General features: G+C 48.5%; 1 protein-coding gene across 13 annotated transcripts in view; it reads left to right on the forward strand.

The window, feature by feature from the left end:
- Window positions 1-16,521: 16,521 nt before the first annotated feature.
- The window catches only part of PDGFA (platelet derived growth factor subunit A), a 37,041-nt gene continuing 26,223 nt past the window's right edge, over window positions 16,522-27,339 (forward strand). For 11 of the 13 annotated variants that reach the window (XR_012044887.1, XR_012044890.1, XR_012044889.1 and 8 more), the window contains exons 1-3: window positions 16,522-17,461; window positions 18,642-18,738; window positions 26,159-26,263. Coding sequence is in view for 5 of the 13 variants with exons in the window: in XM_072877804.1 (XP_072733905.1) it covers window positions 17,399-17,461; window positions 18,642-18,738; window positions 26,159-26,263 (265 nt within the window). In the remaining 8 variants the exon portion in view is untranslated. The remainder of the gene's footprint in view (window positions 17,462-18,641; window positions 18,739-26,158; window positions 26,264-27,339) is intronic. The other 2 variants (XR_012044894.1, XM_072877806.1) reach the window with 2 other exon arrangements.

Raw genomic sequence — 27,339 nt, forward strand, 5'->3', positions numbered from 1 at the left:
GTGGTCAGTGTGAGTGGACCAGGCGCTGCTTGCTGCCCAGGTGGCTGGTAAGAAACGAGGCAGCCTTTGGAACGAAGCAGTTCATCTTGCTGAAGATCCGGGGGTTTTGTCATATCTCCGGCCATATGGAGAAACCTGAGAGCCACCAGATCAAAGCTTCAGAGGCTGCTGCTGACGCCGGTGAGATCCCCGCAAGCCCAGTGACTTGCCGTGTGAAAGCTCCTAGGTTTGATTCCCAAATTTAAAATGTCACTGGGGAGGTGAGGGGTGGGAATCGCTGTTGGTATCGCACAGCTCGGCAGAGGAGGAAACCAAAAGGTTGAAGACTAACATCTCTTGGTCTGCCGCATCGCCTGGAGCTGAACCTCAGTGGGCACCCCACGCAGGGACGGCGTGGGAGGGCACCGGCAAGCGGGGGGCGAAAGAAGGGAGTCGATGTGCAGTAGGTGCCTGGAGCAAAGCGCATCCTTCCAAAAAACAACAGGCCAGAGGCCACTGCTGAGGGTCCACACGCAAAAGCCAGCGCAGGACCGTGTTTGGCAGCAGGTCGTGCTCCGAATGGCGTGTGCCAGGGGCAGCCGGCGCGGGCCTGCCCGCACCTCTGGTCCCCATGGGGCTGTGCCCGTGGGTCTCCAGGCTGGCTGGCTCGGGTACTGCTGCTCCGCAGAGAGCAAAGCCAGCCTTTGCACGGCATCTGGTTGGGACATGGGGAGTGTTGTGTCTACCAGGCTAGTGGAGGAATGCTCGGTTTACAAGACAATGGCTTTTTAGGAAGCCAGAAAAAGTTAAACAGCCTTCCCAGATGGAAGATTGTCCCTTCCCACCCTTTGTGTAATTCGGGCAGCTTCATACCCCTATAAAGAGACAATCTGTTTAATATAAGAGATTTCCAAAGTCTTAGTAAATGAGTATCTGAGATGTGGTTTATGTTCTTTTTGATAGATTTAGGTTATGGGAATGTTGGTTACAGCGGCGGTGAGTGATTCATGCTGAAACCATGCGGGTGCCATCTGATACACGCTGTCCACCCGAAGGTAGAGGGAGGCTGCTGCCTGTCTTGTATTAGTGCCTGCAGTTTAAGCTCTTCACTGGTAAGTTATAACTGCAGAAAAATTGCTACAGCAGAGAAAAAGAAAGGGCTGTGTTTTGCAGAAGAGAGGTAATTCTCACCAGATCAACATTTCCATAGCAAGCTGGGGTCCTGCAGTGATGCCTCGAGATCTCAAACCGATGTGCTCCGTGTAAGGAGCTATACTGGCACCGTAGAAAAAGCAGGTCTCCCTGGAGAGTCTCTGGTCACTGCTTGATGAGCACAAAGCAACACAGACAGGAGCTGATTGCTCTGTGCTTACTACCCACCTTGGAGCTGCCTTGGAAAACATCTTTCCCCCACTGACTGCAGTTTTGTCTCGGTAGTACTTGCAGGATCAAGCCCTTGAGCAGATGGGGGAAAGAAGTGGGGGGAGGAATATCGTTCTCCTCTATATTTTCTCGGTATAGTCAAGCATTTTGAAGTACTGTCTCCATCTGAAGAACAACAAAGCAAGCAAAAGGGCAGAGGGTGGTGACCGAAAAATCTCAAAGGAGAGCTGCTCTTCAGAGAAGGACTGGAGCCCTCCAGCTTTGATGTGCTCCCTGGAGCCCACGTCCCACCAGGTGACCCTTTTTGGCTGGCTGAGGCTGGGCCTCGCCACCGCACAGGCTGCCGGCTGAAAAATCACCTGCAGACTAACCTTAACACTGCAACAGGACAGCGGACACGGAGCGTGGAAAACTGGGTGAACAGAGCCGCGGGGTGCAATGGGCAGCAATGAAGTGGTCACTATCATCCAGTTGCCTTGCAGCACATCTCTGCTGACTCCTGTCACGAGGGCAGGAAAGCTGGGAAGCAGGGATACTCCTCGTCAAAACTCACGGATTCCTGTTGGACTTTTGTGACTTCTCCAGGACTTGTGTGAGAGCAGGGTGAGGCCAAGAGCTTTGCAGCATCACATACCTTTGTTGCCATGTAATAAAGGATACTATTTTTGTTTGCAGGTTTTTCCTCTTCTGTTGCTCGTGTTTCAACTACACATAAAACCAGAAGGACGGTTTGTGTCTTCTTTTATATCAAATTTATTATGGGGGTTCTCTGACCACTTACTCCGAGTTTATTCATGTTAAAATAAATTCAGAGTCACTAGGGTTCACTGGCTCGTGCAGGCATCAAGAAAGCCCTCGCAATGGTGTCGGAGGCCGCTAGTACCGGCGTGCCAGCCTCCAGCCCACCCAGCCCTTTGGAGAGCACCAGGACCACGCTAGACGGCCTTGGAGCGGCTCCATCGCGGGCCGTGTGTCCTTCCCTCGTGAGCCACCCTTCTCGCCTCCTGTTTTGCAGTGTTTTGCTGGCCGTGTGCCCGCGGGGTTAGTTCATCAACCCCATTTCACCTGCAGCTGTTTCCCCACGCAGAGCATCTCTGATTAGGAGAGAAAACAGCTGCAGCAGGAGGGACATGTATCTTTTCCGATTCAACATCCCTTTTCTATCGCAAGCTGGTGGCCTTGCCTGAAGCCTGGCGCTCCAGATAACCGGGCACCGGAGGAAACCTCCCTGGGCTGGCAAAACGCTGCCCGAAGAGTAGCACCAGCAGCTCCTGCCTGAGATAACGCAGCGTGCTTTCAAGATTTATTGCCTTTATCCCCCATTTACTGCCAGCCTGAATGTTTCAATTATCTTTTTTCTGTTTTGGCATTTCCCTAACAAGCAGTGTTATTTTGTTGCTTCTGTTTCAGCGGGGACAGACGGGGCCTTGTTTTCCAAACACGACACACATACATTGAAAAGCAAGCGGACGATGGCAAAGCATATTTGGTCTGCCTTGGTGATTTGAAAGGTTATTATCTGACCTCCCTCTCATCACCTTAGCCCCATAAATCTAGCAAAGGGGCCATTCTTAGCCCTTTAGAAATGAATCCTGTTTCCTCTGCAACGGAGTCATGATTTCATTGCTGACCTTACCGATTAATTCCCGTAATTCATTCACTCTGAGTTTCTTGGAAGTTAATCCGCTCCCCAGTTTGGCTCTCCTGATGCAAATTCAGCCTTGGGGCAACGTCACCCATTGCTAGGAGTAACATCAGCACTGACTTTAGCCCGTGGTTCCTGCTTTTTGGCTCTAGCGATATCTCAAATCACTTATTGGCTTCGGGTGGTTGTTTTCAAGATCTCGCATAGCTTCAAGTCTTCCCCTCCGATGCTGCATACACTAAGAACGAGCCATGTTAGCTAATCTCCCATCAGGATTCGTAATGTCAGAAGAAAAACCTGGTAGAAAAAATGTTCATCACAGTTCGTTCTGCAGTACAAAAGGTCGTTCTGGCTGAATAGTTTGTCAGAAAATTTCCATTTGGTATGAAAGTTTTCAGAGAAAATTATGAGTTTCTCCTCTGTGACAATCAAAATACTTCATTTTCCAATAGCTACCAACTATCCCCTGCACCAAAGTGCAAAGCAAACACAAAAGGTCATTATTCTTCAAAAGCGTTCATGAAAAGCTCTGCACATGCCTCCAGCAGCCCTTCTTGTGACCCTAAGCCATCCGTTACCCTCTGAAGCCCCTCCAGACAGCCTCTAGACCAGCACGGCACCCACAGCTCTCCAGCTCCCACAGGCAGCACAGATTTCTATAGGGCACGACTGGGGTGGTGTTAACTGGGGGAGAATGATCTGTATCCGTATTCCACACAGCAACGTAGAAAATTAGATTGTCAAAGGGAAGAAAAGCAGAAATCTAAACCAATGAGAACTCTCCTTAAGTTGCTGCCAAATACGATACTTTGGCATTAGGAGATTAACCTAAAAAAAATTCTGGCCTCTGTTTTTTAATCCGTTTCACGTCCCACCCATCGTTACAGGCGAGGCTGTCAGCAGACCTGGACGTGTATCTGAAGCGATAGGACCGGTGTGTGTCATTAGCAGGGGATGTGCCTGTCATGTGGGGTCCCTAAAAAACACCATCACCTTTCCACCGAGCAGGGTGTGATGGAGAGAGGGTGCTGGGGTGGGAATGGATGAATCTGAGCTCTGATTTCAGCCCAAGTGGCAGGTGGGGAAAGAGAAATAGTCCAAGGCAGAAGGCTGCTGCTGCGCGGCTGTCACCGGCACCCTGGGAAGCAAGGGTTGTTCCATGTGCTTCAGAGCGAGCAGAGCCGCACGCTGCCCATCAACCAGTATGGGTGAGAGCATCTCGGCAGAGCCCCGGGCAGGAGCTGTCTGTCCACCATCCAGCATGCACTCCTGCAAACAGCCTTGCAACAACCTCTGGGAGCCAAAATGCTTCATTTTCCCAACAGAAAAACAATTACACACCAAACCTCAGTTCCCAGGAGGGCATGATTAAGGGAATGTATTTTGGCCAAAGCGTGGAAATGGATCGAATCTGCACGTTTGCACACAGCGGCGCGGTCCCTTGGGTGCCGCGCAGGTAAGGGGAGGGCTGTCTGCGGAACAGGGTTCGCCTGGAGCTGCTGCTAAACTCATTTTTTAATGCAGCATTTTCGATTATTTCCTATTCACTTGATACACCACCAAAATAGATCCAGTTCTCCCCTGTTTTAGCCTCTGCTAAAAGCCTCAGACCACATCTTCTCCTATAACAAAAAGTATGTGGAATTGGCTAAAAAAGAAACATTCCTGTTCTCACAACACTTAAAAAAAAGTCCACTCCTTTTCTAAAGAAAAAATAGCACTTATAAGACTTTATAAAACTGCTTCTGACCAGGAGGGTCCTGCGTCAGATCAGCTTCATCCCTTTAACCATTGCTATGCCAAGCCTCGCTGTAAATTATTAATCATCCCGAAATAGCTGCTGAAAATAGAGGCGAAAGGGGAGGCTTGATAACAGCAATGCATATGACATAATTTATTTTGATCTTACTGAAAGTCTTTAAGAAAATCTCTAAGAACTTGGGGCAGGACAAGGGAATGATAAAGCTGTAAGGATGCAAGAAGAAACCCGGGCACGAGAGCTTATGGCCTGCTGGGGGGGACGAATGTGGGACGCCTTCGTCAGACTCGGTGAGTAACTGCGAAAGGGAGAATGAGAGAGAGGGAAATCAAGCAAGGAGCTGAACTTGCAAATGTTTTTGGCATGAAATCATGAGGGCAAATGCAAAGCTATCCGCCCACCGGCACACATGTGGAGCTGCCACTCTACGGGGACAATCCTATATATATATCTAAGGGAGCAAACGAGACTGCAAGGGGCTTTCACGGGCTCTTCACCGCGGAGGAGAAGACTTGTGGGCCACACTACCCCGCTCGTGAGCTCAGCACAAGATGCAGCACTGTGTAACGGCAGATGCTGAAAGGCTGATATGGGTCTTGGGATGAAAGCTGGATAAAAGCACATTTTTGCAGCGGTGTGATGATCCTGGGCAGGCACCCTGCCCCTCGTCAGCCGGGACGAGCCCTGCGGATGGGGACAGCTTGCGAGTGCTTCGTGCCCAGCCGTGGGGTGACCCTGTCGCCTGCAGTGCCGGCGTGAGCGGTGCCAAACAGACTCTGCGTCTCGGTTGCGGGGGAGTGTTGGGAAAACCGCACCCAAGCAGAGCTGCCGGGAGAGAGAACGACATTTTGTTGTGAAGGGGTTTTTCTTCTTCTTAGATATTTTTGTTTTTCAAGCTGCGTTTCTTTGAGAGGCTTTGTGGACAGTGTGGGCAGAGCCAAGTGGAAGGAATTTAAAGGCAGAAGCCAGTTCAGGGTCATAGCCCGATATGCGAGTATAAACCAAACAATTGCTGATGGTAAGAAGCAGAACTCCAGAGCCGACGCGGGGCCGCAGACGCGTGGCGTGGGACCGGCTATGGGGGGCACGTGGGAGCAGCAGCGCGCTGGCTGGCTATGTGCATCTAGCAGCCAGGAGCACCGAGGGACATAGGGAGCGAACGCAGCCAAAACAAGGATGAAGGCACGAGATGGACCTGCACGGGGAGACGAGGCGGGGCAGAGACCCAAATAACAAGCCTGACTCAGCTGTTTTGGTCCTGGCCCTTAAGCTGGGGAGGGAGTTTCTGGGCAGCGTTCCAGTGGGGGCAAGGGGAACCCGGGAGACAGCAGCTGAGTGAACATGGGCTGAGGAGGGAGAACATTCAAGCCAAGAAGCCTCTCAAGGAAAAACAGTCATTTGCTCTGTGCCTTCACATACAGTGAAGACTTTGCCAGTAAGGGGGCTGATGCCCTCTCAGGCTATTATGGCTTTAGTAAATGAAACCTGGAAGGCTGGATTGCTTTTCTCCTGTTCTGTGTGTAATGACCTTAGTGCCATTTCATAGTCACCTCTTCTCTGGCACCTGCTTCTTTCTAATTCGTGCACAGCTAGGTTAGAAAATGACCATCATCAGGAAGGAAGACTATGCCGCAAGAAATTGTAGCTTAGTTTAGTATGGCTTTTGGCTCCTCTGTGCATGGCCACATTTTGTTCTCACACCGTTTTTATCCTAGGGACACTCCAGACACAAATTTCTTACTTGCTTCTTACTCTTTCCACTGATACTTTGGCAAAGCGTCCCTCACCTCCGAGGAGTCTTTCACTGGGTACACGTGGGGTCAAAGTCAGACCTTTGGGACTGCAGAGTTACAGTCTTCATGAGACTTAGCAACAAGGCTATTTTAAAAATGGCTTGAAAGGTAATTTGGGAGAGAAGGAAATGTCTTTCCTGCGGAAGCTGGCCAGGTGGGCAGCGCTGCAACTGGAATTTCCCTTGCCACAGACCATGCATGAGTACTGCTAGTGCCACTGTGACCAGGTCCTCCTTGTGCAGCAGGTGACATTTCACTCTGGTTTGAGGTGACCACCACACACCTCTTCAGGCCTCCCAGCCAAAGCAGGTGGTGTTTTATGGGGGAAGTTTTTCAGGAATGACCATACATACAGTAGAAATCGGACTGAAACCACAAAGTTCACTGTGGATCAGAGCTGCATTGTGAAGCAGTGATGTAGAAGTTAAAGACTCCATCACTGATTCCCAGTCTCTCGAGCCATTTGGCTCCCTATCACTATTTTATCTTTCTTAAGTGCTGTGAATGCTGAGGCCCTGTTCTGGTGTGATGGCGTTTCAAATTAAATCGACAGCCAGTTTGGATTATGCAACCATGAAGCAAAGAAACGCGAGACGCAATGCAGAAAGTCCCTCCCAGCAAAAGGTTTCTGATGACATTTATGGGAGTAGGTGGCTCAGGGGCTTCAGGGGAAATTCCAGATGGATGGGAAAGTAGCAGTGATACAGCAAACCCCTATGGAGGGTGGGACCAGGGGCACATGGTGAACCACCAGAGAAGATGTGGTTATGAGATCAGACGGACGGCCTGGGGAAAGTCAGCGGAGATGTGTGGAAACCCAGTGGGCAGCTAGCAATGTGATGCTGAGATGAGCATGAGATGGGAAGAGTGCGGTAAGGCAAACTCCAAAAGACTAAATGCTTGCTTAACGCCAGGAAAAGAAGCAGGTCCATCCCAATGACATCAAGAGAACACTCCATGCTCTGGGTTAGTCATGCTTTTAAGTGCTGGGCTGTGCTTGACCCTGCCTCTCCATTCCTCAGAAAGCCGGGGTTGAGTAAGACCACACATCACACCGCACACCTCCGGAGGGAAGTGATTAAGCCATGAATAAGAGATCCACCAGCTGTTGTGCTTTGTGTATGTGCATAGGCCGTGGAAGTACTGCAAAAAACTAAACCTTAGCCCAAGAGAGCCTGGGACCAAAGGTGAGACCTCCATGAAGGACCATGACAACAACTACAAGACTGACAGCATGAGCAATGGAAACAGACACCACGCTAGCATAGATGTTTGAATTTGGCATCTTAAACAAAGGAGGCTAGAAGAATATTTTTCAAATCCTCAGTAAGTAATGCTCCCAACTCCCATTTCAGTGGGAGTTGAACACGCACACCTCTTTGGTGCCCTTGGGAATTTCTACCTAACTTCAGTATCAGCCCTACAAAGACAGGTGGGGTTTTATGATAGCTGGCTTCAAATTTGGCCCTTCCTTGTTTCTGAATGGCTTTCATGGCCACAGAATATTTTTAAAGTCATTAATAATTACAATAGAAGACTAATCCCCAAAGACTTCTACCACTGACTTCTGTAAAAGTAGGATTTTACACAGGGTGTTGCTAAGGGCACATATTTTCCCCAGAGGCTTTGGACTTGGACACAGATCCACTAGCTATGCTTGTTGTCTGCATTCAGAGTAGAAGTGGACCAGGCACTCAGACAGCATCAGTCCCTCATCTGGCCTTTTTCACCTCCATAGCAGTCACTAAGAGCATCCAGAGTTGAAATGGTGGCGTCCCCAACCAGCAGCCCTCGTAGCACTGCCCCTGGGCTCCAGACGTGCACCGGCTGGAGGAGCACCCCACCGCTCCGGGGCTGTCGGGGTGTGTTGGAGCAGTTGGGGCTGGCTGGCTGCAACTTTCATCTTCTCTGGCATCCACAGAAACTGAAATGAGACAGGAAAGCTATGGCAAAAGATGCAGAAAACAAAGAGACAGAGGTGAGCTGGAAACCACAAACTGGGGAAAGGATGGGCGGGAAGAAGGAAAAAATGCAGCGAGAAGAGGAAAGCGAGAAAAAGTCATAGTGAAGGAACAGGAGTAAAAACCCTGTGATACAAACAGAAGCAGTTCAACGTTTGTACGCATTGTGGCTGGGCTGTTGCCCATGGTATTTAACTTCACAAACTAACCCAGCCATCATGCACTGAACGATCGTTAATGCAGCAGATGCAGCCAGACATATGTAGGAGTGTGTTAATATAAGGCCTGATGTAAAAAACACCTGCTAGTTTGGCAGGGTGTCTCAGGAAACATACATGTGGCTCGTGATTGTGCAGTAATTACAAAGGTATCTGTTGCTTTCTCATCACACCATGTGTAATTCCCATTCGCCTTAATGGGAGCTTCACACAATGACGGTATAACAGAGAGGCCGGACTGAAGGTAAATGGAGCTGGTCCCATTTACACTAGCAGAGAAGCTGACGTCTTAAATGTTCGTCTTCTTTTTTTTTTTTTCCCCATCTGAAATATCTAGGACATGGAGAGGAATTCTCTCTCTGCAATGCCTAAGCTCCAAGGCTTCCTTGTTTATAATGGCTTAAGCTTTTATAAGCCTGAAGGAATTGCACTGATGCCACGAAGTTACACGGGGAAGAGACACTTTTGGAAGATGATAACAACATGGGCCACCTTGTCCTAATCTCCAGTGCCCCACCACTGAAATGGATGGGTGTCATTACTGAAGTCTTAAGAGGGGCTGACACACTCTCCTGGTATAAGATGCTCCTACAAACCAAAGAGCGGGCTGGTACCAGGCAATTTGGCTGCAGTACGGGGCCAGGCTGCTTCCAGGGATGGAAGGCTCTGACTCACATGCGGAGAGCAAACAGCTGCAGTGGTTTAAGATGTTACCCCAGAGCTGTCTGTCTGGGCTCTCTGTGGGAGGCTGCCCACAAGCAGAGGCGACCAAATGGGACGGATGCCCAGGCCTCAGCTGTCCCAGCTTGGGGCCCGCGGGATGCGCGGAGAGGGCAGATGGAGAACTGGAGTGGCTGCAGCGTGGGCACCGACGCCTCCGCCATGAACCGGGGAGGCACCTCTGGGGCAGGGGCAGAGCAAGATGGAGGGAACACCATGGGCTGTCCCAGCGGCAAAGCATGATGGAGGGAACACCATGGACTGCATGCAAAACTAATTAGAGCCCATTTGCTAGGACCCTCAGCAAACAGGTTTCTTCTCTGCTTCCCCATTGCTCCATGGGATTTCTTTCCCAGGGTTTGCCCACTTTTGCCTCTCTCCTTGCCCAGCTGTCCTTACTGGAGCTCCAGTGTCTCCCACTTCCCACCTCTCCGCAAGGTGCATGCACAGGAGAAAGCCTCCAGCGCAGGTAGCCACGCCACAGGAGCAGACGGTGGGCAGCCAGAGCCACAGCCAGCCCGAGCAGTTAGCCGAGACACAAAGCAGGGATGCAGAGAAAGCTGTTCTTTTACACCCTGTCTCTTGGCTTTCTTCTTTGCATTTTAAACCTTCTCTGCTCACCTTTCTCTTTTCAGATTTTCTTCTAGCCCAAAATAACTGCAGCAACACAACCCACTGCCTTGCATTTTGTTCTCAGTCTCGCAGTCACCACTTTATTTTGCCTTTTCCCAGTTTCATGAAAGAATGCAGTCGCATGAATAACAGGATTATGTATCATCCTCTCCCTCCCCTTCCAGGATGACTTGCTGTTTATGGAAAGCACTCGAGTGCAGGAGAGATCGTGCTACAGTTAAACAGACAATGCTTAAAGGGCCATTGCCTGTGCTCTGGTTTAACATCGTATTTCTCACTGATTTCCAAGAAAGAAGGAGTTCTGTATCCAGATCGATGGGCACAGCATCACAAATCACTGCTGAAAGGTAAACAAATGCTACATTCAATAGGATGGAGAAGATGGTTCTAAACTTCACTTTTTACCAAGAAATTCACTTTTGGTGTAAATGCAATGTGTCCCCTTTGTAGCCCAGCAGCATATCACGGGGAAGAACATGCTCCTAGTGAACACGCGATGGTGACTAGCAGGTGACAGACTGAGCTAAGATGTCTACATGTGACACAGCCAAATGATGTGACCGCTGTGTGCTTCTAGGAGGTCTGTTGGACCTGGAACGTAGCAGGACAATGCTAAAACTTGTCCTGAGGTGGTGGGTGGCTGAGAAAAAGAGCTTTGGAAATGGTTGCTCCCAGCTTCTCACCTGCAATTTGGCCACAGTCACATGGCAGGTTCATTACGTAGCTTCACTATGTCCTCTCCGCATTTCTGATTACTGATGTGCATTGTGGTTATAGAGGATCTTTATCAACTTTCAGAAGAAACTGCGTAAGCACAAAGTATTGAGAAAAAGCAGCTGGCAAGCACTGAATTCCCTGGGAATTTCTGCTGAGGAACAGAAGACACAACGTGGGTTGCCTGCTCTGGTCTGGCCACCACCATTAGTGGGTCTGTGCATAACAGCGTGCCTCCAAAGGATGGAAGCGCTCAGAAAGGATTAGCTTTGGGAGACTTCCTTAGCGTGGGCTCCATGAAGCCCTCTGGAGAGATACTGCACTGCACTGGGGTCTTCATGCATGGTCCTTTGAACTATGTGCAACCACTGAGACCATGTTGAGGACCAGGCTGCTGTATTCCTAGATGTAAAAAAATGAAAAGAAAAATGTACAGAACTCTACACTGGACTTTCTGTTAAAAAAAATAAAGAAAAAAAAAAAAGGCAAATCAATCCTTCTATTTGCTCTTCTCCTTCCCCTATATTAACTGGGTTTATGTGACAAAAAGGGTCAGAAATTCAATTAGGAAACTTCACAGCCATTACAAACATCTGCAGTTCAAAATAAATTAGCAATTTCACTACAGCAGCCTTCATATCTCCTTTGTCCTTTGGGTACTGCTGGATCCTGCAGTCTCTGGTGTGTGCAGAGCTGAAAATGTGTGTATCATTCTCGTGAGTTTTTATTGTAAGGGAGGGAATCTCACAGGACAAATGTGTAATGTTGTAAGAGCAACAAGGTTGCATGGATACAAGAACACAAATGGGGCGGCTTGCACTTTGAGAATATGAATTCTTCAGAAGAACAACTATCTCACCGTGTTTGGATGGAGCTTAATAAAATGGACTGCTCCAAGCTAGGCCTCCACAGGCTTCCAAGCTACAAACAATGAAGAATAATATCACAATTTTATGGTACTTAGCATGGCTAAGTTACATCCTGGATGGTCTCCACAGAATCACTGTGACTGGCTTTGATTTGAGTCAGAGGAGAAGAGCTTTACACCGACGTTGCTGAGGAGACATGAGCACACCACGCACAGGACCCTGGGGGCTGAGCCCTGAGCGTATTGCTTTCATTTACAACGTATATCAGTATACCTTAAGCTGGGCTGGTACTTTTACAGTTATTCAGCTGGATGAACTAAGTATTACTGACAAAGCACAGCCCATTTTTAATAGCTTTATCCACCAGGCGAGGATATCCCGTGCTCGCAGCAGCTCTGTTGTCCCATAGGGGTGGAGAGCAGGGAGCAACTTCATATACCCACTAAAATAGCGGCCTGTGCTGGTATGCAAGTGCCCTAGTTTAATGCCTAAACATGGTATCTTGCTACCCAGGCTGGCAGGGCTGCCAGTTCGTACTCCAGCCCTGAAGGTGAACTGTGTGTCACTCGGCTGTGGCTCCTGCAGCAGGGAAGGTCAAACAGCCCCTCGCTTTCGGCTGTGCTGCTGAACCTCCTGCGTAAGAAGCAGCTGGGGAGGGGGGAGAGAAGAGCACATTAACAAGAGCGTTAATGTCTTACTTTACTATTAAACCAAACCATTTCTCCAGGGAGAATTGGGTCTAAGCCCCACTGAAGTCAAAGGGGCAGTTCTGGGGGGAGGATCAGCTTTAGTGAGAACTTGCCCCATTCACAGGAGGGCAAAGCATCTCCAGAAATACTGTGGCTTTAAGTGTCAACCCGCGTAGGTGATGTGGGCCATGGCTACCCTCTGTGTTCAGGGGCACAGACATCGTAAAACTTTTCCGAGCCCCTTCTGATCACACGGCTTAGCTGAAACCTTGTAGCAGATTTGCATCTTATGACTATTTAAGAAAATTATCAACCGTGAAAGCATCTGGAAAGCTGCACCAACAAAAGTTTCAAAGAAAACAAAGCTCAGCCAGAAGGATGAAGCCAGTGCAAGGATCCAAAGGAAGAGCTGGAAAAGGAGGAAATAATGTTTGTAGGTGTACCAGCTGGAATAATAACTGCCTTGCTTGTTCTCCTTGTAGCTTTCCTTGTTGCTCTTTATGGGCCAAGTTTCAGGAAAGAGAACGGTTTGCCTGCCATCAGCGCTTTCTGCATTTGTAATCCGTTGCCTGTACTTCACCTGCACCTGCAACAGCTTTGCGCCTGTTTCTGCAGGCAGGTAGCAATCGAGCAGCAGAGGGGGAAGATGACCTTCCCCCACCACGGGCATGTGCCCCTCTGAAACTACAGGCCAAAGAAATGTTCGAAACCAGAGAGAAACCACCCAAAGTGGGTGAGCTTCCTGTCTAGCTTTCTGGATTTTATGTTCTGAACTTTTATCCTTCGTATTGTACTGTGTGGCACTGACACAGAATGGTGCGGGTCCAAATCGCTGACGGTATTTCTTACAGTCCCTTTGTGCAGTCAGGACTCTCGGCTCTTGGTCCACTTTCAGCTGCGGTGGCAGGATGTGTCCCGCAGAGCACACCGAACCACTCTGGCCAGCCCCAAACAGCCACTACAATAAAAGCAGGCCACCCTTCCCAAAAAAACCCTCACCCAAACTCATTCTGTTTTGTTAATTTTAACGTGATTATCAATGAAGCAAAATTTGCACTAAAATCAAGTCTGAAAAAGACTCAGTCAGGTTTCCCAAGACTCCTTCAGCAGCAATGAAACGATTCCTCTTGCAACTTTAAGGCTTGTCAGGAGGGCCAAGCAAGCGTTGACATTTCACTCCGAGCTCTGAAACAGTTGCCACGGGTTGCAGGTACCATTTTGAAGCCAGCCCAGTGTCCTCGGTGGCTTCAGCCCCCTCCCGAGCACCGCAGTGCCTGCCTTGCTGCCCATCCCCGGACCACGCTTCTCCCAGCAACCTTCCCGCGGCCGGGCTGCTCTCGTGCATCGCAAGCCCAGCACGCTTCTCTGAAACATGAGTTGGTCCCGCTACGCGGCTTGACCTGTGTTTCTAACAACTGAGCCAGCAGAGATTTAAATGAGCTTTGTAGCCGGTGCTGGAAGCCTGATTTGGGGCACCCTGGCTTCATGCGTCACCGCCTGCAGAAAGCACTGGTGCCACTGAAGTAGTTTCATTTTGTGTCAAGGACCTTCTGCATCCCTTCCCCCATGCCAAGTGCTGTGCAAACCCTGGAAATCCTCCCTCTCAACACTCTGTCATAGTATAATTCTATTATAATTCCTGACATTTGAGGGACTTCTAACAGTACGCATTTTAAATTAGACAAGCAATATCTTGCTCACTGCTCTCAGATAAACAAAAAAAGTGCAAAACCTAATTTTCTGGTGCTCTGTTCTTTGTACTGGTTTTCTTTTAAACCTATAAATACCATCCTGCCGCTCTTTCCACATGTGTGGTTTGTAGGTATTGCATAAAAGATGGTATTTCATGTTTGGTGCACACATGTTTAATAGACTTGTAGACTGGAGGAAGGTGCCATGCTGAAGTAAAGATGCACTTGTGTGATGTTTTTCACACAGACATATCTTTGCATGCTTGTAAGGACTTACACGGCACAAATGCATTTTTAGATCAAACAACAGACAAGGAGAAAATGTGTTTCGTAAGCAGACAGACAACCCAAGTATAAAGCCGTTAGCAGAATCTCCGTGAATTTTATTTACGTTCCCTGGTCTTTGGTCTCTTCTGGGTTCTTACATATTTTGCATTATTATCAAATATTTGCAATGATCCATATAAACAGTCTAATGTTAAAAGCTACTCCAAGTGTAACTTGAGCCAGAGGAAAGATGCTTATCTGAGCTCCACAATGACAGATTAAAAAAAGATGCTGATGCAGTATGTTTCTCATAAAATGAGGGAAATGTAAGAAAAATCAAAACTGCATAGATTTTTTTTACCAATAGATAAAGTAGGAGTTATCTCTATGTTGGCTTTCACAGTGGAATACCACTTGAAAGAGCTACAAATACCCAGTGCTTCTGATCCCAGACACGCTGGCCAATGAAGGAAGGAAGGAGAGGAGTAAATGCTCGGCGAGCCGGTACTGTCACAATCTATTTCACTGTTTGGCAATTATTTTTTTTACTACTATGACAACACAGACCATAAGAATTGTTTCTTTAAACCCAGCAAATGGTAAGTGCAGATGAGACATTTTTTTAACTAAAGTCATCACTTTTTACTTCTGTGATGTCAACCCCCATGTAAGAAAGTGATGGCAACTACCAGAGTGACCTGCCCTGGTCTGCCTGCCGCTTGCCCTGCCGCTTGCCAGCACAGCCTGTGTGGATGAGCTGCTGCACTGTGGCACTTGGATAATTTTTTTTATATCAAGAGGCATTTGAGAATGGCTCCACACTGGCTCAGCATTTTCTGTCTTAAAAAAAAAAAAAAAGCATTCTCCTTTTTAAAGTGCTTCCAAATCTTTTACATCTCTTTTCCTTTTCTCTCTTTTCAACCCCCACCTTTCTTTCCCCCCTTGTGGTCCTGGAGACCACCCTGTTAGTCTACATGACATCATGAGAGAGAATTAAACGCACTTGAAAGGCCACTTCTGTTTTGGTGGGAACTTCTATGCAATTGCAAAGTGCCCATTAAAGCACAGGTTGTTTCCTAGAAGCATGTCCAAGCCAGTAGCGTGCAAACCCCTTCAGGGCTTCTAGAAAGCATTCGCTTTTGAAATGCTGAAGGAAATTCAGAGATGAAAGGATAAGTCTCCCTGGCTGTGCATTTACAGTCTATTGTCTTCCATGAAGGATAGTATCACTCCTCAGTTGTGTTATTGCAGTTAATCCACTTAAATGCTATTGGATTTTCAGATGAGCTGAATTCTTTGCATCTGCTATTAAGACGCTTTGTTTAGATGAGAAAGGGCTGTTATTTAAATCACAATGAGTTCAGGGAGGTGTCAGGGTGCAGCAGGCACCTTGTGCCGATCCGCGCCGGGGAAAAGGGGGCATTTTCTCTCCGGGGCGGCGGGGAGGGAGCCGGCGAAAGGACGGCGAGCTGCCACCGCCCGGCTCCGGCTCCGGCGCTCGGCGGGCTGGCGGCGGGGCGGGGGCCGGGGCCGGCTGCGGCGGAGCCCCGGGGCGCCGCGTCTCCGCGGCCGCGGCGGGGAGCCCCGCGCCCGCGGATGCCGCAGCCAGGTGCCGCAGGGCGGAGGGCGCCCGCTGCCCCCGCCCGCACCGCCAGCCCCAGCCGCCTCGGATTTATTTGGGGGTATTTCGCAAGGGGGCTTTTCTCCTCTGCAGTGAGGGCTGCGCTGCCACAGCGGCGAAGAAGCTACGTTACCCCCCAACCCTGCCCCTCCCCTCTGCAAAGGCGAGCCCCCGCGAAATAAAGAATAGCGGCGATACCCCCCAACCCCTCCGCGGCGATGGCGATGGCGATCCCGATCCCTCCCGCCTTATATAAACGGCGGGGGCACAAGGTGGATCCCGTAAGGTTACGCGGCGCCTGCTGCGCAGCAGCTCCCAGCGCTCCCCGCCCCAGTGCCGCAGAGGGCCGGGGTGGCGGTGGGCTGCCCCGCTCCCCTCCCCGGCCCCCCCTGCCCTCCTCCGGCTCCTTTTTTTTTTTTTTCCCCCTTACATGTGGGCAGAGCTTCTCTCGCCCTGCGAGCAGGGGCTGCAGCTGGCAGCAGCCCCCACTACTTGTTTGTGGGTTTGGTGCCGGGAGTACCGGGAGGAGGGACGGGGGAGGCGCATGGCAGGGAGGGGAGCGGTATATGCTGCTCCTCGCCGGAGCCACGCTCCAGACAGGCCACCGCTTCGGAGCGAGCCCGGGAATCCTCCCTCCGCCAGGAGTTGCAGTTCGTCTCCGATCCCCTTGGGATTTAAACCTTCTTGCATATATATATATATTTTTTTTTCCTTCCTCCTCCTTTTTTTCCCGTGCAAAGTGGAGAAGGAACTGCACCGAGGCAGCCCGCGAGATCTTGCAATATTGCTCCGATTTATCACTGCTATTATTCGTAATTAATTATTATTTTTAACCTCACCCCAGCCGGGGAGGGAAGCGGGACCATTCCCAGCAAGAGAAACATTTCGATCCGTATCAATAAAAATCTTTTTTAATTTTTTTTTTCCCTTCCGAGAAAGGGGGAGAGGGTGGAGGGCGAGCATAGCGGGGTGGGGGAGAAGCCGGCAAATAGAGAGATCCCTCGGTCCCGGCGCGGAGCGGGAGGCCGCGGCGGCGGGGGGAGGCGGGCCCCAGCGCCGCCCGCCGCGAGGGGGGCCAGCCGCCCCAGACAGGTGATGGGCGTTTCGGCTGCGCTCCGGATCGACTCCTTGGGTTTCACTTTGGTCTGATCTAAGCAAATATGCAGAAGTACCGGCTGGTCTAGTCCTAAGAGCCAAGAGGAGCGAGCGAGAGCAGCAGAAAGGAGAGGAGCCACGCTCCCGTAGCGAGGGGAACATACAAACAGCGGCAGCGCCGTAATCAACCCACCGCCGCCCCGAGGCAGCCCCGACCCGCCCTGGATGCGGAGGACCCCCGAGCCACCCCGCTGCCTTTCCCCTGAGGGATGGTACTGAATTTCTGCGCGGCAGGAGCCGGCCTGCAGCTCCTCTCCATCAGCGTTGCTTTCCCTCCGTGTCTAAAGTGCACTAGACCGCGATGAGGACCTGGGCTTGCGTGTTGCTGATAGGTTTTGGCTACCTGTCCTTTACCTTCTCCGAGGTAGGTGAGAGCGGCTTCCTGCGTTCTCGGTCCCCGGGGGACGCCGCAGCCGGGGGTCGGGGCGAGCCGGCGGCGGAGGGCACGGGGGAGCGGGCTGCCCACCTGGGCTCCGCGGGCATCTCCGCGCCCTGGCCTCGCCGAGAGCGCTCGCCCTGCCCCGGCCCCTGCGCGGCCCGGGCAGAAAGCGAGTTGCCATTTCGTGCATGCCCGAGGCGAAGGGGGATGACCGTGCATTCCGCTCCGCGGCTGCTGGCTGCCCTTAAAAATTATATATATACAATATAGCTATATTCACGCCCCGGGGGTGCAAACGCGCTGCGGCTATTCGCAAGCAGAGCGGTGCGCGGAGCCGCCTGGCAGCGGCCGCCCCCGCGGCGCACGGCGCTGCACGCAGCCGGCCGCGAGCACCCTTGGTGCCGCGGGCAGAAGTTGGTTGAATACCCCCCCAAAACGCCCCTCCCCGGTTTTTGAAGATCAGCCGGCTCAGGGCGGGCGAGGGTCGAGCTCCAGCCCGCCCGCACACGGCTGCTGGGTGGCGGAGTGGGGCGCGGAGCCGCGTCTCGGGGTTGCTACAGGTGGCCCTGGTCGCGGCGAGCGCGGTGCTCGGCGCTGCACGGCGACTCTTAACTTTTCCCGGGACCGTGTCTGCTTGGCACTGGGAGCCGCGACGTGGGCGCTGGTAGGATGGCGGTGGCCCCGGGGGACACGGTCCTCCGCCTCCCCGGGTCGGGGGAGCCCGCGCCCGCGGTGGACTTCACGCCCGCTTGGGCAAACTTCATCAGCCGGCTGCCGCGGGTGGGTTTCCAGCCGTCGAGCGGGGCTCGGGGCTCGGAGGCGCAGCTCTGCCGGGCACACGCTCCGCCAGGCCGGAGCCGTGCGGCGCAGCCCGCCCGGGCGAGCCGTGGCGCAGTTCCGCTGGCGGCGGGCGGCGCGCAGCCCCCGCGGGCGCGCAGGCGGGGGCGGCGGGGCACGCTCCAGCGCCCAGTGGAGCGGAGGGTGGGGGCGGGGGTGGATTTTCCCCCGCTTCGTCCAAACACGTCCAGCAAGCACCCTGCACCCCCCATAAACCCCCCCCCCACCCCCCCGCCAGCCCCGAAGCGCTAAATCCCCGCTGCTGCGAGGGCGTGGGGGAGTGCTGCGCGGGGCTGCGCGGTGACCCGCGGTGTGTGTGTCTTTGAAGGAGGCCGAGATCCCGCAGGAGCTCATCGAGCGGCTGGCGCACAGCGAGATCCACAGCATCCGCGACTTGCAGCGCCTCCTGGAGATTGACTCCGTAGGTAAATTAGTCCCGTCCTCCTTCCTTCCGCGCCGTCGGCCGCCGCCGCCCCGGGGGGGAGGCACCGCGGGCGGCCGCGGCGTAGCGCCCCGCACGCCTCTCGCCGCTCCGGCGGCGCGGCCCGGGCTGCCTCGCCTCGGGGACGAGACCCGTGCAGGGACCCAGCCTCAAGAGCCAGGCTGCCCTGGGCAGGGGAGCTTTATTTCCAAGGGAGGCGGCTGCCGGGGGGGGCCGATCGGGAATTGAAACTTCGGGGGGTTCAGGGTGGGGAGGGACGTAGTGACCCTCTGTGTTTTCAGCCCTCTCCGTCTCTCAGCGGAGAAGAATTTCCATAAGGTTTGTTGTCGGTCTTGCATTGCTCTGTTATCTTTAAACTACTGTCCTAGAGGTATTTAAAATATTTGAAACAATATTTATGAATGAAGTAATGTCTCTTCAAGTGCTGGGCTTTATTAAAAGGAAAATAAACCGTCCGCGCTGATTTTAAACAGGAACCTGCGTATGAAGCTTACCCTTAAAAGTACACTTTTTTCCAAAAGAAAATAGTGCAGGGTTATTTTCTGCATCATTAGGCATGCAAATGGGTGTAGTGAGAACGTGCCGTTCAAACAGATCGTTGCAGCAGTAAATCAGATCTAGAAGCACTGTATTACTGGGTTTCTTATCATTTGGTTTCACTTGATGCACTTTGTTCCTGGTGATTTCTTGCCTTAGTTGAGAGAGAATAAACCCGGCACCTTTGATGTGCCCAAGGGAAACCTGCATCTCTCTGAAGAGCAGACATGGAGAAAAATGAATGAGTTCTTGCTTGCGTTGGTACCGGGCCATCTCCTTTTAAACCATATGCTGTGTATTTTTGTAAAGTCTGTGCCAGGTTCAATCACCTTCATTCAGTGTTGCAGGATCCTTCTAGAGTTTAACTCACTGCTTTTTGTGTAGTGCTGTATTAATGAGCAGGAATGCACTAGGAACGTATTTTACAGACATAGCTTTCAATTTTCATGTGATTAGGGAGCAAACCGTTTCCCATTACACTGAAAATGGGAATATTTCTCTCTTGCACAATACTTCACCATAGAGGCCAATTACTAATTACCAGATTTGTTGGCATCAGTTTAATATTTTTGGAGAGCAGTGCTTCATCATTATTGCTTATCATTGCAATTAAAGAAGCTTTCACAACAGGGAAGGGGTATGCAATCCATATTTCCCCACTGAAGACTGTTTTGGACCAGACAAGTGCACTACTGCTAAAATCTTTTTCCCAGTGAACTCAGTGGAAGGCTTGGCTGCTGTTGCAGAAGGGCTGGATCTGAGCGCTAGCATTTTAAAATACTGCATGCTTCTTCTGCGTTTGAGTCAGTATTCTGTAGCTACCAGAATACGTTATTTTTTCAAATACCCCAGTGTAACAAGCCCATGCTTCATTTTTAAATACCACTTACAAGGAGAGCAAAAGTTCACATGGCTCCATTGCAAGAGAATCAAGCAGAGAAGTGGAGCAACGGCGGGAGCTGAATAAATTAGTAGATGTAGCAGAGGAGAGAAATTTATTTCAGAAAATAATTATTTAACTCGTGGCAAATATTAACCAGAGTATGCATGACCAAAAATTGAAGAGGTCAGACACAAGTTTACCATTTCATTTTGCTGTTTTCGTGCAATTTGTCAGTTCAGAAACCATTAGAGAAACAAGACACATAAATATTTTACTATTTCAACATGAAACAGTGATGCCTTAAGACATGAACTCAATATTAAAAAATAAAAATGAAACATTCAGCCTTTCACCCTGTTCTTGCTTGTGTGCTCCTTTTCTGAGCTACGCAGGCAGGATTGGCTCTTCATAGAGAGTAACCGGTCTCTCCTACCCGCGTTTACATTTTCTGGGCACAGTCCTGCAGTCTTTACTGTCATGAGTAATTCTTATTAAGGGTTTATCAGAGTGACTAATCGAACATTGAAATTGCCGTGTTTTCTTCAGTAAACAGGATTGGGCCTGTTTACTATATTTAGTATTAGCTTGGATTAGCAAATCGAATGTTTTCTAGTTGTCACTGGTAAGATGATATTTCTGAAATGTATTTCCTTAGGGCTGCAATTGCATTTAGGGAAGGGCTAGTTCAGTGAGGGCTTGTACAGTAGAGACATTTCTATTTTATAGCATATACTGATTTAAACTGAGGCTCAGAATAAAAACACTCCAGTGATTTTCTCCCTCATTTTAGTGCATGGTATTGCCAGTCCTTCTGCATGTGAGTAGCCCTGTTTAAACTCAGTGGGTGGACTCGAGAATTAAGAATGATCTTGTAGGGGAAGAGTTTGCAGGATCAGGCATGCATGCAGAAAATGTCTGATATTCTTGAGTTACGAGGCAGAATCTGTGGAAAATGAAGGAAGAACAGTCATTTTCTCTCCTGCAATGCAAAGCATATATTTTTAATTGGAAAAGTAAGTTTTGTAAGTCAGAGTGGGCAGGTTTTTCTTCTATTCTGACAGATTTGGTCTCTATATTGTAGCGCAGAGATGACTGATAACCCCCTTCATAAAATTAGAAACCACACCCCCAGACCATCTGGCATATTACTTAAAGAAAAACACTACCCAACATGGAGCTTATCATTGTATTCAAAAAAGAAAATCCAGGCCAATTTGTCAGAGCCCAGTGCTGCATGTCCGATTGAAAGAGAAATCCCTGTAAAGGCAACACGAAAATTCTCTGTTTATGTCAGAAAACAGGGTCTTATGTTAATTTGCTGTGATTGGGATCCACAGTCAGCGACGGAGTTTCATTGGCGTGATGGAGCGCAGAGTCTGACCTTATTTAAAACAGAAAGCATGCATGATCCCAGGAAGTAGGCAGCTGTAGCGTGCAGAGTACAGTTTTACTACTAACAGACTAAATCACCGAAACGGGGGCATTTCCTATATTCTGCCTGTGAAATTCTCTTTGGCTTAGCAGCGTGGTTTTTCTCCTCGCGCTTCACCTCTCCCATCTGTCCTGTGGGAGGTAGAGTTAATTTCATCACCTATTATGTTTGCCTCCCGCTGGGAACAGATTTTCCCCCAGTCATCTCCCTGCGTGGGGAAACACAGGGCTGAGTGTGCTTCTTTGCATGGTTTAAGGGCATCAACCACAGGGTCACCTTAGGCCATGTGAATTTAACGGCCTGTGATTAAGAACTAGCAGAACAGCTTTTGTTAAGTGGAGAAACTTTCTAAATTATCAGTATGCTTTCATGGAAAAGTGTTAAGTTTGCTGCAGAGCTCAGTCTGTTGGAAAATCTTCTGTTGACTTTGTGGCTTTTGGCGTGGCACTCAAATTAAGGATGTTACAATGCAATGTGTTAGCTTTCCTTGCACCTCTTAAACATTATTGAGAGGAGGGCATCTGCCATGTGTGTCCTGTGTTTTCCCTGAGACAGATAGAGGCAATACTCCTCCTCCTCCTTTACAGCTGGTTGATCACATCTAGGTAAAGGGGAAAAAACCTAAACAAAACAGGATCTTGCAGGCTGCTACTTATATTTCCTTTAATAGATCAAAGTTGAAAACTTAATGACATCTATCTCTGCAGTTGGATGTCAGAAGGGCATACTTTGCATCAGCCAGAAAGAAGATCAAACAAACAGATTGCCATTGCCTTGGGCTTTCTGGCTCTAGGACCGATTTGTGAGACAGACCATTTCAGTTTGTTGTACCTTACATAGAATTCCTGAAAAAAGAGATTATGAGAATTTCCTAAGCTGCTGCTATTGGTACTAGAAGTCTTGGACCTCTACTTTTTGGATGCACATCGAAGTGACACCTAGAAGGGTTTGTGTTACGACTGCGTATATTGGACATTGTACCTCACATAAATTGTTTGGGAAGGAGATGGCAATGCAAAAGTATAAATTGATAAGTATAAAATAACAGTAGTCTTAGGATACTTTCCACATGCTTATTTAGGGAGAAGAGTAATCACATATTGGCAGAATGTCACGGGAACTCTGTCATTTATACTCCATGACCCAGTGGAAGAATGCCAGTTTGACAAAAAAAGAACAATTTCAGCTACACTAATGGATTGACCAAGGCTAATTGCAAGAGTTTTTCTACCCATCATTGATATGTTGTCAGTACATAAAAGATTACAGAGAAATTTCTTGATCGGCTGCCATGAAAACATTTTTTTATTATTAAAACGTTAAAAGAGAGCTGCATTAATCTGTCTCCATGCATCATCCTCCATCTTCGCTTAGTGACAAGCAGTGTTCAATTTCTAAACTAAGAACCACCCATTTCTAGGCTTTCTGCTCTAAGCCTCGTTTTGTGAGGCGCTAAGCACCCATAAACTCCCATTTCCTTTGCTAAGAGCTGAAACACCTTATCCTGCAACTTCATGCTCCTAAGTCAGTACACTGCAGGGGAAAAATGATGCAAATTCTGACGGGATTCGTTTGGGAATCCTTTTGCTGGACTGTAAATTACCTATCAGGTGTCTTTAAAGTCAAACTGGAGAGTGCTATTTGGAATTACTGTAGCATCATTGTTTTAATGAAATAAAAGAAAGTCTTCTGGCCACGCATCCAGAGTCAAGTGTGGGTTTCAAAGCTGACTTTCTGATTTTTCAGTCCTGCTCGGGCAGGACTCCTGTTGACTTAAAGATTGCTTGAAGTGCAGTGATTTTCCCACTGACTTCACTGGGAAATGGAACTCCTTCCAAATGCCTGTGGCGATCAGGGGGACACCAAGTGCCTTTAGCATTATAGTGTCTTCTGGCATCAGCCATGTGCTCCATAATTCTGTTTATTAAAAAAAAAACAACATTGATGCTGTGACGATAGAAATAATACAATTTGTGTTGCATAATGCATTGAGGTTTGCCTGGAACTTGTTTTGCAGTCTGCTGTGCTAGCTGTGTAGATCTCTTTTTTTTTAACCCCCACAGTGAGACATGAACTTACAAAATGATATACATGCCTAAGATATGTAGCGAGACAGTGAGATACAGTATGAGCCAGAGGCCTTCTTCACCTTAGAAATTGTCTTATAAGCAACACATGCTCCTCGACATGTCATTTTGCTTTATAAACATGATGATAGAATATGGCTAATTGAAGCTGAGTTGAGCAGTTATATATAAGCACATGGCTTAACATATTGGTTAGCTGATCATACTATTCCTTTAGTCTTACCAGTTTCTTTAAACAAGACAGCAAGAAATCAGTCATGTTAGAAGGGAGCTATGCCAGCGTGTTGAATGTGGGATTAGGACCTGTGGCTCAGGCCTGCCGTACAGCTGGCATCATCGACGGTTTCTCTTTTCAGCAAGATGTCTGTGCCCACCAAGCAGTTCGGATTAGAGGCATTAGTTTGTGTTTAATCTTTTTTAAACACTGTTTGCATGTGGGCAGAGATGCTTCTTGCTCTGAGCCTAGCTTGGATCTTACACTGAGCAGAATTCACGCTGCTTTCTTTTGAGTATCACTTCGTTGCCTCAAATTGAGGGAGAGGTTGTGACGACTCAAAGCTAACAAAAAGGAGGTCAGTATTAAGGTGTTGGGTGGCTGAGCGTTAGGAAATGGAAGAGGGTTGGAGGAACGTCAGAACGGATCCTCATTTTGCATTACACCATTTGGGGTCAGGTGGATGGCCTGGTGCCATTGGAATGGGATGCAGGAGACCTGGCTCTGCTCCCCAGCTCGGTCACGAACTTCCTGTGGGGTCTCAGGCAAGCCATTTTATTTACCCCACTGATGAGTTTTCTGGAGTATGTGGTATAATAAAAGCATAAATAAAATCTATTAGTCATTGCTGTGTTACATTACAGGACTGGGACTGCAAATAAGGCCCATTAGCAGCTAATCAGGTTCCAAAATTTCCCATCAAAGTCAATGGGAAACAAGCACTCTACATAGGAAGTAGGAGCCAACTTATTTGGGTAAATTGAGAGTCTGGATTTCACACTGACTTATTTCAGACAAGGATCTGTTCAGCTGATTAGGAAAATAGACAGGACCAGCGGGTGATCCTGGCACTACCTCTTGGATCTCCCATTTCATCTTCTCTTAGCTACCTACAATAGTACTTTCCGAGGGGTGAAGAGAGACCTTGGGGCACAGAGCTCTTTCTAAGGTGCTAAAGATGCCACTGGCTTCATGTCTTACCAACCTCTGCAGGTGATTTCACCAGCTGCATGTGCTTTAGGGCAGGATTTCCTAGAGGGAGGAGAAAAGGAGTTGGTTTGTTTGTAGAGCAGACCCTTATGATGTGCGTTAGTAATAAAGCTAAGAACAAAACAAGTTCCAGAGTCACCGTCAACTGTGGATGCCAAACGAACTGGAAGCAGGGAGTGCGACAGTGCAGAAGGCAGAGGAGTGTAGGACGTTGGTGGCATGTAGAGAGGGTAATTGGGTACTATGTAATAACCATTTATGCTTTTTAGTGTACATCACAGTTTTCTTTGGAGCCAGCAGTGAAACCTTGAAACTCTCCAGCGATGTTACAGAGGGCACTCCAAGCAGCAGAGTGCTAAAACTCTTAGTTTAGTGTACTGGAATCCATATGCAGTCCGCAGTTTGCTTACATCTTCCTGATCCCCTGTTTGCAGATTGTGCTTGTCGTTTTCGGAACCCCACTGCATGAGACACGACCTAGACTGCTTCACTTAACAAAACCAAATAGTTGGAGCAGTTATTTTGTTGTTTTTTATGATAAATGAAATGCCAAGTTTTCCATCTTTGCTTTTTCTCATGGCCCTTTAACCCATGTGGTAGGCTTATTTAGGGAACAAGACAAGCCTGGATGCAGTCCCAGAGTTTGCAGTAGCTTCAGATGCCCCTCCAAAGGTTAGGATACTTCACAGGGGATTTGTTCTGCAACAGAGAGGCTAAAAGGAAATCCATGCTAGTTACTTTTTGCTTTTGATTCTGTCCTAGTACTGCCCTGAAAACCAAGCAAGAGAAAATTTACAGAGGCAGCATTGTTGCTGTTGGGTGTGTAATACCATATTTTCTACTGTAGCCTCATGCCAGAACTTCAAAAAACTTCTTGTAAGAAACATTTCATGTGAAATATTATTGTTCTTATTTCTACACCTTTCCAGTAAGAGAAGCTTTATTATGGCTTTCACTTAAAAATGCAACTGTTTTACTTTAGATATGATTTTGTGTCGCAGAGTGTGCACTGTTTCTGGGGGCTTTCAGTAAAATGGATACTAGAATTAAATTGTGCATGCTTATACATGACATTTAACGTCTGTGTCTTCCCTGCCTTATGCCCTTGCAATTGCATTGACAGGAGTTACATTAGACTAATTGCAGCAGGATTTGGTCTTGTGCATACGTACAGCACAGATTTATATGTATGGAACAGCACTATAGTGACAACGATGCGAATAATGTAGCTGAGGTTTAATATTTTGTTTCCTGTTTTAGGATATGATGATGTTTCAGAAACAAACTTGAGATCTTATAGTGTTCATTCTGCTAAACATGTGCAAGAGAATCGTCCTGTGCCCATTCGCAGAAAAAGAAGCATTGGTAAGAAACAAGCTATTTGTATTTAGGGAGTAAAAACAGAGGGGGTGCTTTTGGTCAGCCAAGCAGGACATTTCACTGGAAAAATGTGACACGCACAAAGGAGAAAGGCCATTTCTAGTTTCTGCCTTTCTTTTTGCACAAAATGAGCCGTTGCCTGAGAAGCTGTCTTCTGGAGGATGTCCATAGGAGACAGACAAGCACAAATTCTTTACATTCACTTTCTTGTTGCAGCATGTTAGAAAGCTAGACCTTGGTTAGAAAATGCTGTGATATTCAATGTATAATTCATAGTGTGGGGAACAACTACAGCAGTGTGCTTTAAAAAACATCAACAGTTGGTAGAGTTTTCAGTACAGAAGCTCCACAAAAGGAAACAGCTTGACTCTTGATTCAAAAGAAAAAAACAGTTAATCCAAAAAATTAAAAGCCATTGACTGAAATGCTGGGGCATTGATTTCCATCATTGCGTAGGGCACCAGGCATGTTTACAGGGGACTTTTTTCTTATTAAACAATAATGATGGTGATCCAACAAAGCCCAAATATAAATTTAAAGAGATGTTAATGAATTTTAGAATAGGATTTGTGTGCAGTGCTTGTTCATCTGATTAGATCTGAGTGTTTTACCGTACCATTTGACCATGAAAAAGATCCATGATCTTATCTATTATAGGTAATCGAGAGTCAATATATTTGTATTTTAAGCTACGGTGGTACGCAGTAGATAGCACAGCATGCTGTCAGCATGGATTTGCAGTGTGAATTGGCAAGCGTGCTCGTCACATTGAATGCCTCTAGAGAACAGCGGTTCTGAAACAGTCTGCTACACTTGGCACCTTACTCTGCAAGGTGTTGAATGCCTCCCCATAAAAGTCAGTGGGAACTGGATATGCTCAATAACTTGTAGGAGTTGCCAGCTATCTTGCAGTATTGGATCCGTTAATTTTCTTGAGTTCATGGCATTGGGGATTGAGAAGAAGAATTTTCACTCTCTGTAGCTGACTGAAATGCCTCTCTTTCAAAAGTAAGCCTAGATTTTCATGTTACAGGCACAGGCCAGGCCTGAACTTCTTGTAC

The sequence above is a fragment of the Ciconia boyciana genome, chromosome 13, assembly GCF_034638445.1.
Source record: "Ciconia boyciana chromosome 13, ASM3463844v1, whole genome shotgun sequence".
Taxonomy (NCBI): Eukaryota; Metazoa; Chordata; class Aves; order Ciconiiformes; family Ciconiidae; genus Ciconia; species Ciconia boyciana.